The sequence below is a fragment of the Marmota flaviventris genome, chromosome 8 (assembly GCF_047511675.1).
Source record: "Marmota flaviventris isolate mMarFla1 chromosome 8, mMarFla1.hap1, whole genome shotgun sequence".
NCBI classification, from domain to species: domain Eukaryota; kingdom Metazoa; phylum Chordata; class Mammalia; order Rodentia; family Sciuridae; genus Marmota; species Marmota flaviventris.
In genome coordinates, this window is record NC_092505.1 from 64800599 (window position 1) to 64819047 (window position 18449).

Here is an 18449-nt window from a genome sequence, read left to right on the forward strand (position 1 = left end):
TTGGGGCCCTCACTTACCTGAGGTTGAGAAGGGCTGGCAGTGAAGTGAAAGCCAACATTTGTCCTGAGAAATGTAAGTGGGAGAAGGGAAAGAGGGAAAAGTGAGAAAAAAGCATGAGTTAGCATGCAGAAATCATTTACTTAAAAGAAAGTCATCTTAACCTAGACGGAAGGAGGGCCTTACCCTTTGTGAAGGGAGTTTATACCCTCAAACTGATAAATTAAATGGGGAGTTGGTGGTTTCAACTCTTAAGAATGATCAAATTGGAGAAGATGATTTTTATATCTTTAAATATCCATGAAGACCTACCTATATAAGTCAGTGCTTTGATTGCTTTTAAGGACACTTTTGCCTTTGGACTCTTATTTTTACAATCAAGTACAGAGTTTAGGTAGTAGAAGTGAGTTGAAAGAAAAGAAATGAAGACTTGGGGATAAGGTAAGGTAATTACATTTTGGATAATGTAGGTACCATTTCAAAATAATTTTGATGGATACATGACAGAAGATAATTTTAAAAAGAAAACATGATGACTAGGTAATCACTGTAGCATGGTTGCTGGTGATAAACACATGCTCTTTCTCTCTCCTGTTGCCTGACACACCTGCTCAAAATTCTCCAAGATTTTGACTTTCTTGGGTTAGGCATTGCCTTCTAAGGCCCAACTTTAAAATGTAAATACTACCCAAAGAAGCTATTTTCTCTCCAAATGGAAATTTACTGTGAATCATTTTATTAGATATTTATGACAACAATGATCCAGGCACTAAGGAATGGAGAACTCAAGGAGTATGAAGGATGCATGCTTTGAAGGCTGCCTGGAGGGAACATCTGAGAAACAGCTCAAGAGACAGGAAAACACAAAGGACAAATTGGTTCTTCTCTACACCTTGTGAGAGTTGCTCTTGGGCTGTTTTGCTTTTTCTGGCTCCTGCTTCATTGTTAGCCTTGGAGATCTCACATTCAAGTCTACTGTTCTTGAAATTCTCCAAGCTGCTGAAACACCTCTTCTAGGGATGTCATACCCTAAACCTGTCTAATGTACACCCCTCTCTGCTTTTTTGGGAATTTGAACCGGAATTTTTGGAATCTGTCACCATCCTCATCTCCTGGAGCTCTGTGAAGATTCTTTCTTCCCACTCCTAATTTTCCTCTTTTAAAAATTAAATATCTTTTAAACTTAGAGCTTCCTTTATAAGGGGCATGTCAAGAAATTTAAGCAAGATATGTATAATTTGAGGTTTTATTTAGAAGCATAAGACTTGAACACTATTTAAATAAAGACAATGGCCATGATTTAGGCTTTTATTGAACTGGGCTCAGAATTTAGCTCACAACAATGGATAAAATTCTTATATATTCCCTTTCAACAGAAATCGTCATTCATGTAGAAGATTGGTTCTGCTATAGCACTGTTGAAAACTCCTGGCCTTAAGTCACCTAAAGGAGCCCAAGTCCATGTGAAACCCCGTTGTGAGTCTCTACTAAAGATCCACAACCTGAGTCAGGATCTGTGGTTTTGTGTGTGGCCTGAGAGTCATCTGCTGTCATCAGGGCAACAGGGGCACAGAGCTCACTTTGTTGACAGGTCAGAATAGGAAGAGGACACTGATTTTCTTGGTTAGCAACAGACAGCATGAGATTTCCTGAAACAACTGTGTACTTAGGGCAGAAATTTTATTTTTATCTACCTCTTCATTTGAATTCCAATTATAACAGAATTTATGGACATCAATATGCACTTTGTTTTTTTTTTCTTGTTCGTTATATTTTATTTGCTAGTATAATGCATGAAAACTTTGAAAGTATATCATCATCATCACCATTATTATTATTTTTTTGGTACTGGAAATGGATCCCAGGGGTGCTTTACCAAAGCTACATCCCCAGCCCTTTTTAGTTTTTATTTTGACACAGGGTCTCACTAAATTTCTGAGACTGTCCTCGAACTTATGATCCTTGTCTCAGACTCCCAAATGTCTGGGCTTACAGGCATGTGCCACCATTCCTGGCTGAAAGTACAGTATTGAATTTAAGACTATTACATTTAACTCCTTTTTTTCTCTTGGAGTCAACAGTATTTGCATAATAAATGTTGTTTGTTGGGGATGAAATATTGTTTCTTCTTGTGTGGTTCCTAACAGAGGTGGAGATAGTTTTATCAAGGGTCATTAACCATAAGAGTAAAGCTAATAGAAATTCATATGTACTTTTAGTTTTAGAGAAAGAAGCATCAAATTTTCAACTTGTTTGTTGTAAAAATCAAGAACAGGAAACAATACTTATTCAACAAATACAAGAGATGAAAGTGCAATTTTTGTTTCTTTGTTTTGCAATTTCAAGGAAGGACAGAGGGAAAAGAAACAGATGGAATCAAGGGCAGGTGCAGATGAAGGAGAGGGGGTAAAGAAGAGGCAGACAGGAAACCATGGGGACAGAGAAAGAAACAATAAATCATTTTTTAAAAAAATTTTTTTGTGTGTGTTTCTGGGGATTGAACCCAGGGCTTTATGCATGTAAGGCAAACACTCTACCAACTGAGCTATATCCCCAGCTCTTTTGTGTATATTTTTTGGGGCAGGAGTACAGGGGATTGAACTCAGGGGCACTCAACCACTGAGCCACATCCCCAGCCCTATTTTGTATTTTATTTAGAGACAGGGTCTTACTGAGTTGCTTAGTGCCTCACCACTGCTGAGGCTGGCTTTGAACTCTCAGTCCTCCTGTCTCAGCCTCCCGTGCTGCTGGGATATAGGCGTATGCCATTGTGCCTGGTGAAACAAGAAATCTTTACAGGAGGATAATAAAATAGATGAAAAAGGAAAGAGGGTTGGGAAGAAAGGGTAAGTGGAAGAAGAGGCAGGCACAAAAGTTCAGTAGTTTTTTTTTTTTTAATTGCATATTTTAAATACATGACAGCCGGGAAAAAGTTCAGTAGTTTTTGAGGTGAGTCCCAGAGAGGTCTCTCAGAATCACAGCATCATACTCATCATCAAGCCCCTGACACAGAGAGCCATGGGTGTTCCAAACTTTTATTTGTTGAAGGAAATGATGCTGTATTATTGCCTTGGACTATGGACTTCATTCCCTATAATCTTCCAACTGACATCTGTGCAGGGTTCCCATCACTGCCCAAACCTTTCTCCAGCCCTTCTGTCATCTCCAACCCTGTCTCTGCCCTTCATCCCTCTGGTCTAAGTATGAACTCTGTGCTTATATGCTAAATTCTATCCTTTCTATCCTTCTTCAGGACTTGGCTTTTACAAACCAACTTTTCTGTGAGTTTAATCTGCCTTTCAACCCCTTGGTTATAAATATATCCCAGTCTTGACCATTTTCAAAATAAATAACAAACCACCCCAACATTATTCTTCCCTTATCTCTGTTTCTCCCTTCTTTAATGTAATCCTATACCCTTCCTTTTCTTCACAAGCCAGCTTATTTATTTAAAGAGTTTCTATTCTCATTCATTTTTCCCTTTGCCTGCTCTTGTCGTGGTTCCTTTCCCATCATCCCCTTGAAACTGCCTGTGCTGATGGGAACAGTGCCCTCTTGTCTCAGTCCATTTGGGCAGCTGTAACAAAATACCATAAACTGGGTGCTTACGTTTTTGTTTGTTTGTTTGCTTTCTTGGCTGGGTGTGGAACCCAGGGCCTCATGCATGCTAGGCAAGTGCTCTATCACACTGAGCTACACCCATCATCTGTCAATGGAGTACTTACAAAGGTTAGAAATTTATTCCTCACAGTTTTGAAAGTTGGGAAGTCCAAGATCAAGATGCCTGCAGACTTGGTGTCTGAAGAGGGCCTGCCTCTTTATTGATGGTACTGTCTCACTGTATCCTCATGTGGTGGAAAAATGTGAAGAGTCTCTTCTACAAGAATGCTGATCCCATTCATGAGGGCCCCACCCTCATAGCCTTTTCACTTCCCCAAGGTCCCACCTCCTAGAACCATCCCCTTTGTGGTTAGGATTTGAATGTATCAATTTGGGGGAACACAAACCTTTAGACCATAGCACCTTCTAATAACTACATCTAGAGACTTAACCCTCAACTATCTTTATCTCTCCATGAATCTGATATTGACAATCACTTTCTCTTTTTTTTCCTTTCCACATTTTTTAATTGGTGTAATAGAGTTGTACATAGTGATGAAATTATTATTGCATATTTGTACATGAACACGACATAACAATATAATTTGGCCAATATCACTCCCCAGAACTCCCCCCTTCCTCCCACTTCTTCATCCATTTCTTCTACTGATGACCCTTTGATTTTTAGGAGATGTGCCCCCAACTTTGTTTTCCTTTTTCCTTTCTCGCTTCCTTATATGAGAAAACCATATGACTCTTAATCTCTAAGTTTTGCTTAACATGATGGTCTCTAGTTCCACTGACTTTCCTGAAAATGCCATAATTATATTTTTCTTTATGGCTAAATAAATCTCTGATGTGTGTGTGTGTATGTGTGTGTGTGTGTATCCAACATTATCTTTATCCATTCATCTGATGATGGACACCTGGGTTGGTTCCATAGTTTGGTTATTGTGAATTGTGCAGCTATAAACATCGATATGCATGTATCATTGTAGTAAGATGACTTTAATTCTACAGGATAAATACTGAGGAGTGTATTCCTGGGTCATATGGTGGTTCCATGCCTAGTCTTTTGAGCAACCTCCATACTGATTCCTATAGTGATTGTACTAATTTATAGTCCCACCAACAGTATAAAAGTGTTTCTTTTTCTCCACAACCTCTCCAGCATTTATTATTACCTGTGTTCTTAATGATTGCCATTCTGACTGGTGTGATATGAGATCTTTGTGTAGTTTTGGTTTGTTTCTCTAATTGCTAATGACGTTGAATATTTTCTTTATTTGTATTTTGTATTTTGACTATTTGTATTTCTTTTTTGAGAAATATTTGATTAATTCATTTGCCCAGTTATTAATTGGGTTATTTGATCTTTTGGTGTAAAGTTTTTTGTGCTCTTTATATATTCTAGATATTAATCCTCTGTCAGAACAGCTGCTAACAAAGATTTTCTCCCATTCTGTAAGTTCTCTGTTCACATTCCTAATTGTTTATTTGTTATGAAGAAGCTTTTTAATTTGATGCCATCTAATTTATTAACTCTTGGCTTTATTTACTGAGCTTTAGGGGTTCTATTGAGAAAGTTGTTGCCCATGCCTACAAGCTTTCTGTGTCTTGAAACACTTCCCTCCCCAGGATTTATGATACCTGCTTTCCTGGGTTTTCTTTCACATATCTAACTGTATTTACTCAGCCTCTTTTGATAGCTCCTATTTCTCAAACCATTTTTTTTTCTCAAGCCATTCTTTACGAGATATCAATCATAGTTCTGTTCTTGATCTTCCCATCTTTCTTAGCCACATGTATATATTCAGTTGCCATAAATACTTCAAAAGTAATGGTGAATCTCAAGTTTCTCTGTCCAGCCATCTCCTGGGCTCCAGTTATAGAACACAGATTACCTGTTAAGCTTCTGCCCTTGACCATTCTTCAAGCACCTCAAACTCCACTCGATTAAAATGGAATGTACTGTCCCTTCTCTGATTCCGACTCATCGTGTCTTTTTGACAATAAACCTCACCAGACTTCTAGCATCATCATAGGCTTCATCTCAGACTTCTCCCTACCACCTTCCATTTGAGTGATCCTCTCATTCTATTAGTGTGAAAGTTACGTGGATGTACTTGTTCCCCAACCAAAACATCATCTTTGCCCACTATAGCATCAATAACAAAAAGTAATATAAATGTTTTGAGTCTCTCTCAAAATACTAAGGGATGATTACATAGTATAACACATAGTAGAATCGTCCAAGTGCCTCTTAGCCATCCATTTCCTCAACCAAACAACAAAGAAAACTACTTTTGCAGCATGGTAGTTATATCTCATTTACACATTTTATCTGCTCAAAAAAAAAGATTCAAGATCTTTACTTAGAAGGCTACAGAGGGTCAAAGGCTATAAGTATTCACATAAGACTATAATTTTTATTATGTCTCTTATATCTGTTGAATTTGTGAATTTGCCCCCGGTGTATTACTTGACTCTTCTTCTTCCTTACAACTCTGTTACCTCTATAATATGTTCAGGTTCTAATTATTATGTATTTTTCTCTATTCAACTAACTTTTCATTTGTCCATTTGCTTGTACTCTTTCCTCCACTCTGATCCATCTTCCACACTGCCACTGAAGTCATCTCAAAGGTCAGATACATTCATGTTATTTTGTTGCTTAAAACCCTTCAGTGGTGTCCCAACCCTCTCATTCAGCCTCCAAAACCTTAAACATCAAGGCTGGGTACTGTGTGTTTCTCCAGACCTATCTCCCATAACTCTGCCTTAGGTGCGATGCAGAGCAGCCTTCCTGAAGGACTTTTACTTAGCGGGCCTTTCTTTTGGTACTAACGATTGAACTCAGGTGCACTCAATCATTAAGCCACATTCCCAGCCCTATTTTGTATTTTATTTAGAGACAGGGTCTCACTGAGTTGCTTAGCGCCTCACCATTGCTGAGGCTGGCTTTGAACCCTCGATCCTCCCGTCTCAGCCTCCTGAGCTGCTGGGATTACAGGCATGCGCCACCATGCCCAGCTCGTCTTCCTTCTACTAAAAGGACATTTTAAAATTTCTTTTAGTTATACATAAAAGTAGAATGTATTTTGACACATTATAAATATATAGAATATAACTTCCCATTTTTGTGGTTGTACATGATGTGGAGTTATGTTGGCCATGTATTCATGTATGACCAGTAAGAAAGTTATGTCTGATTCATTCTACTGTCTTTCCTATTCCCGTCCTCCCTCTTTCCCCATCATTCCCCTTTATCTAATCCAATGAACGAACATCTATTTTCCCCTTATTGTGTGTTAGTATCCACATATCAGAGAGAATTTTAGGCCTTTGGTATTTTTGGGACTGGCTTATTTCACTTAGCATGCTAGTCTCCAGTTCCACCTATTCACCGGCAAATGCCGTAATTTCATTCTCTATGGTTGAGTAATATGCCGTTGTGTGTAGATAGCACATTTTCTTTATCCATCATCTGTTGAAGGGCACCTAGGGTGGTTCCATAGCATGTGAATCGAGCTGCTATAAATATTGGGATTGGGCAAAGAGGAAGGAGGAAGGGAAGGGACATGGAAGTAGGAAAGATGATGGAAAGAGATGAACATCATTGTCCTAGGTACATGTGTGACTGCACATGTGATGGGAGTCTACATTGTGTACAACCAGAGAAATGAAAAGTTGTGCTCCATCTGTGTACAATGAATCAAAATGCATTCTGCTATCATGTATAAACTAATTAGAACAAATCAAAAAAATTTTAAAAAGAATACAAGTAACAATAAATGTTGGCAATGATGTGGGGGGAAAGATACACTCATCCATTGCTGATGAGACCACGAAAGCAGTATGGAGAGTCCTCAGAAAACTTGGAATGGAACCACAATTTAACCCAGTTATCCCTGTCCTTGGCATTCACCCAAAGGACTTAAAATCAACACAGTATAGTGACATGTCCCCTTAAGTTTTGTCAACTTCACTTCCTAAATTTTTTTTAAAGGAAAGGTTTATTTTATTTATTTATTTATTTTGAGAGAGAGAGAGAGTGTGTTTTTATTAATTTTTTTTAGTTTTTTTTCTGCGGACACAACATCTTTGTTTGTATGTGGTGCTGAGGATCGAACCCGGGCCGCACGCATGCCAGGCGAGCGCGCTACTGCTTGAGCCACATCCCCAGCCCCACTTCCTAAATTTTTAAAGTCACCTTCTCTTTATTTATCTTGACCACTGACTGCATCAGCCTTCTAGGTCCTCTGCCTCCAGTCTTGTCCCTTTCAAATCCATTCCCTGTGTGACTATGTAATGTAGACAATTATCTAAATTTCTTAACACCCCTCTGAACCTCCTTCCACCCTGTGATCATGTGCCTGCTTGCTCCAGCAAGCCCCTGCTGCTTCCTGTCTACAACGTCACACTGAGCATGGGGGGGGGCACTTTGGGAGTATGTGTAGTAGCAAAGTTGTATACCTGTGTGGTGTGTGGAGGGAGTGGGAGAGAACAGCAGTGAGTGAGTGCTTTAAGGCTGAATTGTTTTATTTAAAGTTGGATTTAAATAAATAAATGTTTTATGGAATTGAGAAATATATTTAGGGGAACATAAAAATTGGAAGGACAGTTTTAAGCACAAAGTAGAAATAGCACATGATGATAAGAACTCCAAACTGAGAGTTGGAAGCAAAGTTTAGCCCTGATTTTACACTTTCCTAGTTGTGTGATTTTGGAAAAGTCACTTAACATCTTTGAGCATCTGACTCATAGGTAGTTCATGCCTGTAGTTCCAGTTACTCAGAAGGTTGAGGCAGGAGGATCGCTTAAGCCCATGAGTCTGAGGTCAGTATGGGCAATATAGTGAGACCACCTCTCAAAACAACAACAACAACAACAAAAACAAAGGAACAAAAATATCCAAGTCATCTTTGAGCATCAGATAGCTCATCTGTATCAATGAAATGGGTACTTTAGACTTCCAAAATTCTTTCAGTTCTTAAAGTGTATGGTTCTAGCTGGGCACTGTGGTTCATGCCTGTAATCCCAATGACTCAGGAGGCTGAGACAGGAGGATTAGAAATTCAAGCAACTCAGTGAGACCCTGTCTCAAAATAAAAAATTAAAAGGGATGGGGATGTAGCTTAGTGATAGTATAACCCTAGGTTCAGTTCCCAGTACCTACCTCCTGCCCATAAAAGTATGATTCAAGGGGGGGAAAAAAACAACAACCCCAAAACATGCTTCATATATTTTCTTGTCTGCAAAAACTACAATGTCAGGAACTTCTGAGGTAATTCTTAAGTTTTTCTCTCAATAGCTGGAGCCCAATTCTTACAGCAGTCCTCAGTCATAGATTCTTAGCCCCTGGGGCTGGGGTTGTAGCTCAGTAGTTGAGCACTCGCCTTGCATGCATGAGGAACTGGGTTTGATCCTCAGTACCACATAAAATAAATAAATGAATAAATAAAACAAAGCTATGTGTCCATCTACAACTAAAAAAAAAAAAAGATTCTTAGCCCCATTCTCTGGATTTCTGGGTTATCAGCGATGCTGATAGAGCCAGGGAGGCAGAAACACAAATATCTCAGCTACCATTTTGGACTTATCTTGATCTCATAAAACTTGGTAACACTGTGCATTTTAAAATGCTCTCCATTTCTGGTTGCAGAGGCTAAAAGAGGCTAAATTGTATCATAAGATGTGGAAACAGAAACAGATGTGACAGAATAGATTTGCAGTTTCACTGACATGGGAATCATTCATTAACACTTGCACAGAGTTGTGACTTTATGACTTCAGTTTCTCAGAATTCAGTTCTTCAGGGGGTCCAATTACCTCCCCCAAAACCCACATTATAATTCAAGTACACTGCCACCGGGTGACAGTGGGGTCAGAGACACTGATCAGCAAAGGCAAGTCTTCTCTGAAAGGTTAAACTGCACTCACTGTTCAGATAGTGTGCTGCCACCCCCACTTAATGTATAACCATGGATTCCCATATGGTTTAATATCAAACTGATTTTAAATTATTAAGTTAAACTGGATAACCACATTTGGAAGTTGTTTTAGGGTAATGGTTCTCTACTCTGGCTGCATGTTGGGATCATCTGGAAAACTTTAAAAACTGTTTCAGTGCGCAAATCTCCTCACTAAAGACCCTGATTTTTTTTCCATTCTTTTTTGGGGGTGAACGGAGGGGATGTCTTTTGCTCTTAACATTATCACATCATCTTTTCAACACCAGAATTAATGCAAGGACTTAAAACAAACTGCTGTGTCTACTTCTCCAACCTTCTGACCATTCCTTCAGCCATTTATCCAATTGTTTTGATAGGTACAGTAGTATGTCCAGGATGCGGTGAAGACTAAGATAAATATTCAGTTCCTATTAGCAACTCCACTTGCTTAGACTTCTTTATAAATGGCCTTATTAAATGTAAAGAGGGGCTTTCTAATAGAACATTTTGTTCAGAAAAAAAAATGAGCTGCAAAATAAGGTACCACATACTATTTTTTAAAATCCTGATTTTTAAACTAACTTTTTAATCAAAATAGAATAAACATACAGAAAAGCACAAAAATTGTAAGCGTATTTCTTAGTGAGTTAATAGAACCACTATTACTATTTCCTTCTTTTTTTTAATAGATCAAATGATTTTATTCTCATGGTCTAAAGTAGCATATTATTACATAATATGAATGAAAAATTCTTATACTACATATTTAAAAGGATTTTAAAGAAAAATTATGTGACTTCCCTCTCCATTCAATATTTACACTTTTTTCCCTAATATTCACATTTTCCATCTTCTACAAGTTTTATTTATTTACTATTTCCTTCTTAAAGACATCACTATCTTGGCTTCTAATATTACAGAGCAGTTTCACCTGTTAGTAAACTTTATATAAATGAAACCAAACAGCATGTACTTTTGGGGGGTGCGGGTATTAGGGACTGAACTCAGGGGCACTCGACCACTGAGACACATCCCCAGCCCTAGTTTGTATTTTATTTAGAGACAAGGTCTCACTGAGTTCCTTAGCGCCTCGCTTTTGCTGAGGCTGGCTTTAAACTCTGTCCTCCTGCCTCAGCCTCACAAGCTGCTGGGATTACAAGCATAAACCACATGCCTGTTGCATGTGTTCTTTTGTTCAACATTGTGAGGTTTTCCCATGTCATTAGGTACAGCAATAGCTTGTCCACTTTTATTGTCATGGATATTCCACTGAATAAATATCACAATACCACAACCTCTAAATCCAAGAGTGGAGTATTTAATTAGGACTGGCACTACATCATCAGGCCTTTCAAATGATAACATTTTGGTAGTTGTAGTGAAATTTTATTGTGGTTTAAATTTATATTTCTGACAGCTTATGAGATGGCTTTTTTTTTTTTTTCTTTTGAGGGAGCTTCTTTGGTGAAATGTCAGTTTCATGCCTATTTTTTCCAATGGGCTTGCCTGTTTGTTTTGTTTTTTAAAAAACAGGGGGAAATATGCTAGTTACTCCAAAGAAGGACAAAGCCACATCCCAACCTCAATGAAGAAAACTAAAATAGCAATCAGGATAGGAAAATTAGTTGAATCTTCCTTAAAACAAAATCACAACTTCTTCCAGGAGTGTGGCAGTGGTTAGACATATAATGGTATCCAGACACCAATAATTTTTGACTGGATTATAGGCAGGACTGAGCCATCATGCAGTCTTCCAAAAATGGACATATCTATGAGGCCAACAGCTCTTTCCCTCTGCACCAGTCTCCTACTACCTCCCTTGTGATTAGATTAAGGCTTTGCTGGGCAGGGCCGTTCAGAATGTGTTAAAATAACATACTAAGTGGATTATTTCCTTGCAGAGTGCTAATCAGTAGGGATGGAAGCCAAATTGAACATCTACAAGCACAGGAAGTACAGACAAGCAGAGAAAGGCCGCATGAGTCCTGCTTACCTGAGCTGGAAGTTCTTGATCTTGGTGACCAGCAGTTTGTAGTGGGCACCAAGTGGTGCCATGGATGCCACGTCTACAAATATCAGTTGTTCCAAAGGTCCTGTTTCATTGGTTGCTTTTGAGGGACATAAGGTGCGACTGACTTCCTGGTAGTTGTAGCTCCTCTGGTATCTGTAGCAGATAAAGGAGGGCAACATCAGCAAGAATAAGGAAGAGACTCCGTAAGCCAGCAGGGGGAAAAGATGATCTCATTCCACTTCTTTCCAAATTGCTTATTTTAAATTTTAGGCTGGATCTATTGATAGTGATTTTAGAACTGGTGTTGTTGGCCAGCCATGGTGGCACATGCCTGTAATCCCAGCAACTTAGTATCCCAAGTTCAAGGGCAGCTACAGCAATTTAGCAAGGCCCTAAGCAAGTTAGTGAGACCCTTGGCTCAAAAAACAAAAAGGCCTGGGATGTTGATCACTGGTTATGTGCCCCAGGTTCAATCCCTGGTACATAAAAACAAAAGTCAAAAAAACAAACTCAACTAGTGTTATTGTGGCCTAATAATGGGGACGTGAGAACTGCTCGGTGATGACCAGTTCACTTAAGCACTGTCTACATTAGGTCAAGCCGTCTTCCCATCTTCCTATTCAGTGAGGAAAAAACATCAGATATTGAGGGGGATGGACAACCTAATTTAAAAAAAAAACTGGTTGATTCCATTTTTCTACTCTTTTAACTGTTGTTAAAATAGAAGGTAAAGAAAATCCTAGATCTAATAGTCTAAGCTATCAGAGCCACTATTTCAATCTTCAAATTTCTGAACCTTTGAAAATGTCTAATACCATATTCTGTGTCTTTGGATTTTCCTTATTAGTGTGGTAATGCCTTACATAGTTCTTCCCTGAGAAAATGAAAACTCGGTGAGAACAAGGACTTTTTTTTTTTTTTAATAGTTGTATCCTCAGCACCTACCACTTAATAGTGATCTATAAATATTATTGAATGAAGAGTACACCAGCATGGGGGTGGGGGAGGTTACTGCTTATTTATATGCTCACTGCTAGGCCTAACTCACGGAATGGCTATTGGATGACCCATTTCCCAACCAGGAGAAAACTATGGTAGATTTAAAAACTGTAAAAGGGAGCTAGGCATGGTGGTACATGCCTGTAATCCCAGTTACTTGGGAGGCTGAGGATGGAGGATTGTAAGGTTGAGGCCACTCTGGGCAACTTAATAAGACCCTGTCTCACTATTTAAAAATAAATAAATGAAGGAACAATTTTTTTTCCAGTTGCTGCAAATCTAAGAACAGTGCTTATGTGAAATTCAAAGCAGATGGAAATGGAACGGAGATGAACAGTTCAGGGTATGCACCACAAACATTATTTGCACTTTGCATTCATGACATCTCAATGTTCCCATGTCTGATTTCTCCTTTCACTAGAAAACCAACTGATCATCGGTTACAGGACATTGAAGAAAACAAAATGTAATGAAACCATCTGGGAAAAGAATCACTTACAGTCCTTGGAAGAGCAGCGGAACCTGCCAAGATAGCACCTCTTTTTGCTGACGAACCACAACAAGGACTGGATAGTTGAGGTTCTCAGAGGAACTGTTCACATAGACCCGCACGGCAGTCACCTGCATGGCAGGGCAGAGAGAAGAAATCCAAACCATGTGCATGCACACATACACATGTGCACACACACCCACAGCACAGATGCCATCCCAAGCTGAGGCAAACTTTGATTTCTGCCATTTGTTTCTCACAATAATTCAAGTGACCCAGTTGTTTCCCTCATTTTATACTGTAACCGGAGAGAGTCTCAACCTTGATTGTATGTTGAAATTACCTGAGGAAATTAAAAATAAAATTGATCCTTTGGTCCATCCCCTTCCCACAAATTCTGATTCAATTGGTCTTGGATGGTGCCAAATTATAGAGCCTTCAAATAGCAGGCTGAGTTTGAACTGAACAGTCAACACAAGGTTTTAAGAATAAGCCCAGAATAGAAAAGGAAAAGATATTGATGTTTTTATTTTTATTTGAATATAAATACAAAAGATACAAATATCTTTTTAAAAAAACCTCACCCCCCCCCCACCAAATTATTACCCTATAAGACCCTCAGTTGCTGACAAACTTTAACTTTGATTTGGGGACTCATTTTGTGTTTCAAATCAAAATGTTATGGCCACATTTTATTAAAGCCTGATAGAGGGTTTGATATTCCCATGGACAAATCATGATGTGTCCCAGGACCAGAGACCACAGGGGCTGAGCGTTCATCTCCTTTCCCTGGTCCAAGGTATAAACCAACCCCTTATCCCCACCCCACAAAATGTTCCTTTATATCAGCAGTTCCATGGCTCCTTCCAAATATACATATCAATTCGAGGTCTTAATCCTGTCATGCCTGTTTTGAAGATAGAAAGTGATGTCGATGGTTTTGGTGTTTTACTTCCAGTTTTACAATAGCATAAACAATGTCAAAGAGAACAAAAGAGAAGAAAGGCAAGTTAAGAAAGAAAGGTAAAATTTGATTTTCCACATGATTTTCCACACTGCCTTAGTGTTCTCTTGAAAACTCCTTTATAAAATAAGAAAATCTTGCAATCAGACCTGAAGATCTATAACACATTCAAAATGGAAACTGAGAGGACACAAAGGTGTGTGCATTCTATATTGCAACTTAGCTCATAGTGCCCACTCACCTTGATCCAGTCACTGTTTCACTTTTTAAATATTCACACAGTCTAAGAGTAATTTGTTAATTTGATCAGAAGCACTTGCTCATGAAGGGGAGTGTTTTCCTGTGCCTACACTCTACATGTTTCTATGGAAATTATGCTGCAGTTGGTAATTGTCAAAACTGTATCTCTAGTGCAGACCTCTCTCCTAAGTTCTGGATATTCCACAGGCACTTGAAAGTCAATGTGTCTGAAATGGAACTTATCACTGTCTTCAGCCCTCACTTTAATTTTATTGAATTCCTTTGCTTGATAAATAGTTTTACCATGCAGTTCATCTAAGCCAGAAACCAGAGTGGCATCCTTTATTCCTACTTCTCTAGCTCCTTCAATCAATAGTTCTACTGATTCTAAGTCCTTCATACTGTTCATTGCTAGGGCCTTCTTCCACCCCAAAGACATTCTCTTAACTCAGTCCATCACCAGTGTGACCTCCTTGACAGCCCAGTTAGGCTTTTTATGCCTGGTGCTATATCCCTTAGTTAAGCCAGATTTAAAGATAGGTAGTTAGTGGAGTTAGGTAAATCGGGTCTGATATAAACTCTTGTTCTAAGACCCTCTAAACAGTAATCTTTCTTTAGTTTTTCAGAGCCCAGGTCTTCTGATGGTCTTCAGATAACATGAAAGCATGATCTACAGATTTGCTAATCTTGTTCTTTAATTAAATCTGAAATAATGTTTAATTTTCAGGCAAACAACATTTATTGATTGTTATTTTAAGGATATTCAGGCAGAAAAAAAACAAACACAAGGCTTGGATGATAAAGTCATATGGCTGTGACCCTGAGAGCTGAGGCTGGTAGGCAGCTCCTGCTGTGATTAGCAGTCAACACTGAAATGGGCTTTCTTGGTTGCAGAGGCCTGAAGTTTACATAGAACCCCCCAACTCCCCCAATAAAGAGGAGAATCAAGTTTTGTCTCAAACTCTGATTTCATAATCTCATCAGATTAATCCATTTGATGGATTTATAATTTGAATGGTCTTCTGGATGGTAACTGGAGACAGAATGGGGTGTGAGGAAACAGGTCATTGGGGGCATGCCTTTGGGGATTATATCTTGTCCCTGGTTCCTTGCTCTCATTCTTGGCTTCCTGACTGACATGAGCTGAGGAGTTTTCCTCCACTATGATACTCTTCCTTACCTTAGGCCCACAGAAATGAAGTTGGCTGACCATGGATTGAATCTCTGAAACTGTGAGCCCAAAATAAACTTTTGCTCCTCTAAATTGTTCTTATCAGGTAATTTGGTCACAGAGATGAAGAACTGACTAACACAATGTTTTTAATACTTTGGGATATATACCCGTGAGTGGAATTGCTGGGAGACATGGTCACTCTAGTTGAAACCTTTTAATGAATGGCCAAAATGTTTTCCCAAAATGTACACCATTTTACATTCTAATTATTTGTAATCAGTGATGTATAGGTTTCCATTTCCTCTACATCCTTTTCGACACTTGTTTATGTCTTTTATTATAACCATCCTAGTGGGTGTGAAGCTGTATCTCATTGTGGACCACACAATGTTTTAACTGTTAGTTTAGTTGTTTGGCTCTTGGAAGCTGCGAACTTCATCTTTGGCATGCTAGAGACCAGCAGAATGATTTACCTTAGAATGCTTATTTTTGAGGTATAATACAAACACCAGCATTATAGAGCAGGTTTTAGTCTGGCTTAAATTCATAGCAGTTAGAACCAAGGTAATCCTAAGGAAAACTGTGAAATAGGTAAATTTCATTTTTAGCTGTCTTCTTTCCTTTTATTCACTTAGGAATCAACCTTATTTGCCTTTCTTAGGTACTTAGTACCAGAGGGGATTGCCTTCAATTTTTTTTCACACTTTTGAGATAAGGCAAGGATTCTCAAATCTTAGCAATTCATATCTTTAAGCCAACCACCAAATTTCTGATTTAGAAGATTAGGAATAGAAATTTAAACAATGCATTTTTAACAAGCATGCTGGGGTATTCAGATGTACTTGGTTTGGGACCTAACTTTGGGAAGTACTGTTCCCTAGAAATGATCTAATGGATGACCCCATTTGTCAGCTGATCACCAACTGCCCATTATTATGAGATGCATATCTAGGAGCTCACCAATGTTATAACACATTTGGAAGCTGGTGTTTGCTGGGGCCAAAACTGGGCCTGCAGAACAACTGTAAGATTGCCATGTTTATCCTCACTCCACTGTTCATCTTCCCACCCTGGTGGATCTTGTAATCCACTTACTTTTTATTATTTAATAATGTTCTTACTAGTCATACTAAAACCAGGAGCTGACAATGCTGACATAATAAATTACAATGAAAATATTAGAGTAGGAGATAGAGGACACTGGGCAGTTTTTCAAGATGAATAGATAATATATTACCCTCAGGAAAGGATAAAGAGCTCTGTTCAAAATTTGTTTCCAGAAGCTAATGTGCAGCTGAGAAAATTGGATTACATTTGCAGCTGTGAAGTCAGCTGTGTAAAGGCAGAGCTAAATGAAGGATAGAGTACTGACCATACTTAATGGGTTCTGACACCTTGTAACAGACCATTCTTAAGGGCTAAGAGTTTTCCTCCTGTTGTTTCTTACTGTTGTCATGACAACTCAAGTATTTTTATTACGTAGATTTGTTTTCTCCTACATTTACTACAAGCAGGGAATTGCATTACAGCTAAAAGAATTTATTTAAGTATTTCTACCTCTGATATTATATAGATCATGATTATGAAAGGCCTCACAGCTTAGAGACTCCCTTTTTAATCTTTTAGAATACGTCGGTAGGGAAAAGTTCAAAATTGTAAGTAATAAATTTCTGTTGCACAAAAAGGACAAAAGTGAGTTTAATTCAAACTCTAATTTATTTTTGCTAAAATAATGACAATTCAGCCTTTTAGTTGGAACATCAGATTACAACTCAGAGAGTATTGGCTTCCATTATTAAGTACACCAGAATTTGCCTGTGTGATCTTCAAAAATAGACTCCACTTGTAAAACAGCTATAAAACTATTTGCTGATGGTCCTTTTGGTTGATGTGTAAATATTTTAACAACTCTCCTGTGTTCACTGGGTGAATATCTGCAGCTGTTTAAGACCTTCCATTCTCCCTCCTTTTCTTCCCATGGTCCTGTAATCATTCATTAAACATTCACTGAGGGTTGACCTAACTTGGGAATTACAGGGGATGCTGAGGATATGCTAAGGCAGCCCTGTCCTAAAGGGCTTGTGATCTACTCAGAGGCACAAATAGTACTCACACTGATAACAGCACAATGCCAGGAGAATCGTGACAGTAATATGAGCAGTTGCTGTGGACACAGTGAGGATAAGGTGACTACTCCATGGGGGCGTCAGGAGAAGTGACACAGAGGCTGTTCCTTCATGTTAGGGAAGTTGGGCTCTCCTGCCACTGCCTGTTTGTGCATAAGAGCATGACTCATAGTGTTAGAAAACCTACTGGGAAGGTGCTCAGGGAGATCATCTATCCAACTCTCCCATCTACAGATGAGGAGCCCAAGCCATGGGGGTAATGGGACTCCAGTGATGCTCAGTCATAGAAGAATCATGACTAGAACCCAAGCTTCTTCCTGTGTTCCAGTCTCTACAAAATGGTTGGTCAGAATATCCTGTCATCACTATTTTAGATCCTTGACTCCACTAAACAATACTATGAATCTTCTATTATTCCACTAGGAAATCTGGAAACTATATTAGCACCATAAATCATGAAAATGACAAGCCACAGACTAGGACATGTTATTCTTCCCTTCTTCCCTCGCTCTTTCCTGCCTGCCCCCATCTTCCTATTAAAGATTGAACCCAGGGGCACTTTTATCACAGAGCTACATCCCCAGCCTTTTTAATCTTTTATTTTGAGATAGGATCTTCCTAAATTGCTGAGGCTGGCCTTGACCTTGAGATCCTCCTGCTTTAGCCTCCTCAGTCGGGATTACAGGTCTGTGCCCAGTTTATTTATACATTTATAATAGCCAGAATACCAGTAGCTTAAACATATAAACATACAAAGAACTCTTAAAACTCATCAGATAAAAACACAACCACCAATGGAAAAATGGGTTAAGGATATAACAGCAACTTAAGGAGACAAAAATGACCAAAGAACATGTAAAAGGACATTCACTACTGTATACTCAACAGACAGGT

The 18449-nt window shown here is 38.8% G+C and overlaps 2 protein-coding genes across 7 annotated transcripts in view; one reads left to right on the forward strand and one right to left on the reverse strand.

The window, feature by feature from the left end:
• Nucleotides 1–18449, forward strand: part of LOC114093381 (basic helix-loop-helix domain-containing protein USF3) — a 233341-nt gene that overhangs the window by 114845 nt on the left and 100047 nt on the right. The gene's annotated exons all lie outside the window — the stretch shown is intronic.
• Sidt1 (SID1 transmembrane family member 1) overlaps nt 1–18449 on the reverse strand; it is a 78906-nt gene that overhangs the window by 47528 nt on the left and 12929 nt on the right. For 5 of the 6 annotated variants that reach the window (XM_027936058.2, XM_027936057.2, XM_027936055.2 and 2 more), the window contains exons 2-4: nt 13061–13182; nt 11545–11715; nt 18–63 (exon numbers count right to left, since the gene is read on the reverse strand). In XM_027936058.2, the coding sequence (XP_027791859.2) occupies nt 18–63; nt 11545–11715; nt 13061–13182 (339 nt within the window). Of the gene's footprint in view, nt 1–17; nt 64–11544; nt 11716–13060; nt 13183–18449 lie in introns of those variants that run through there. The other variant, XM_027936059.2, reaches the window with a different exon arrangement.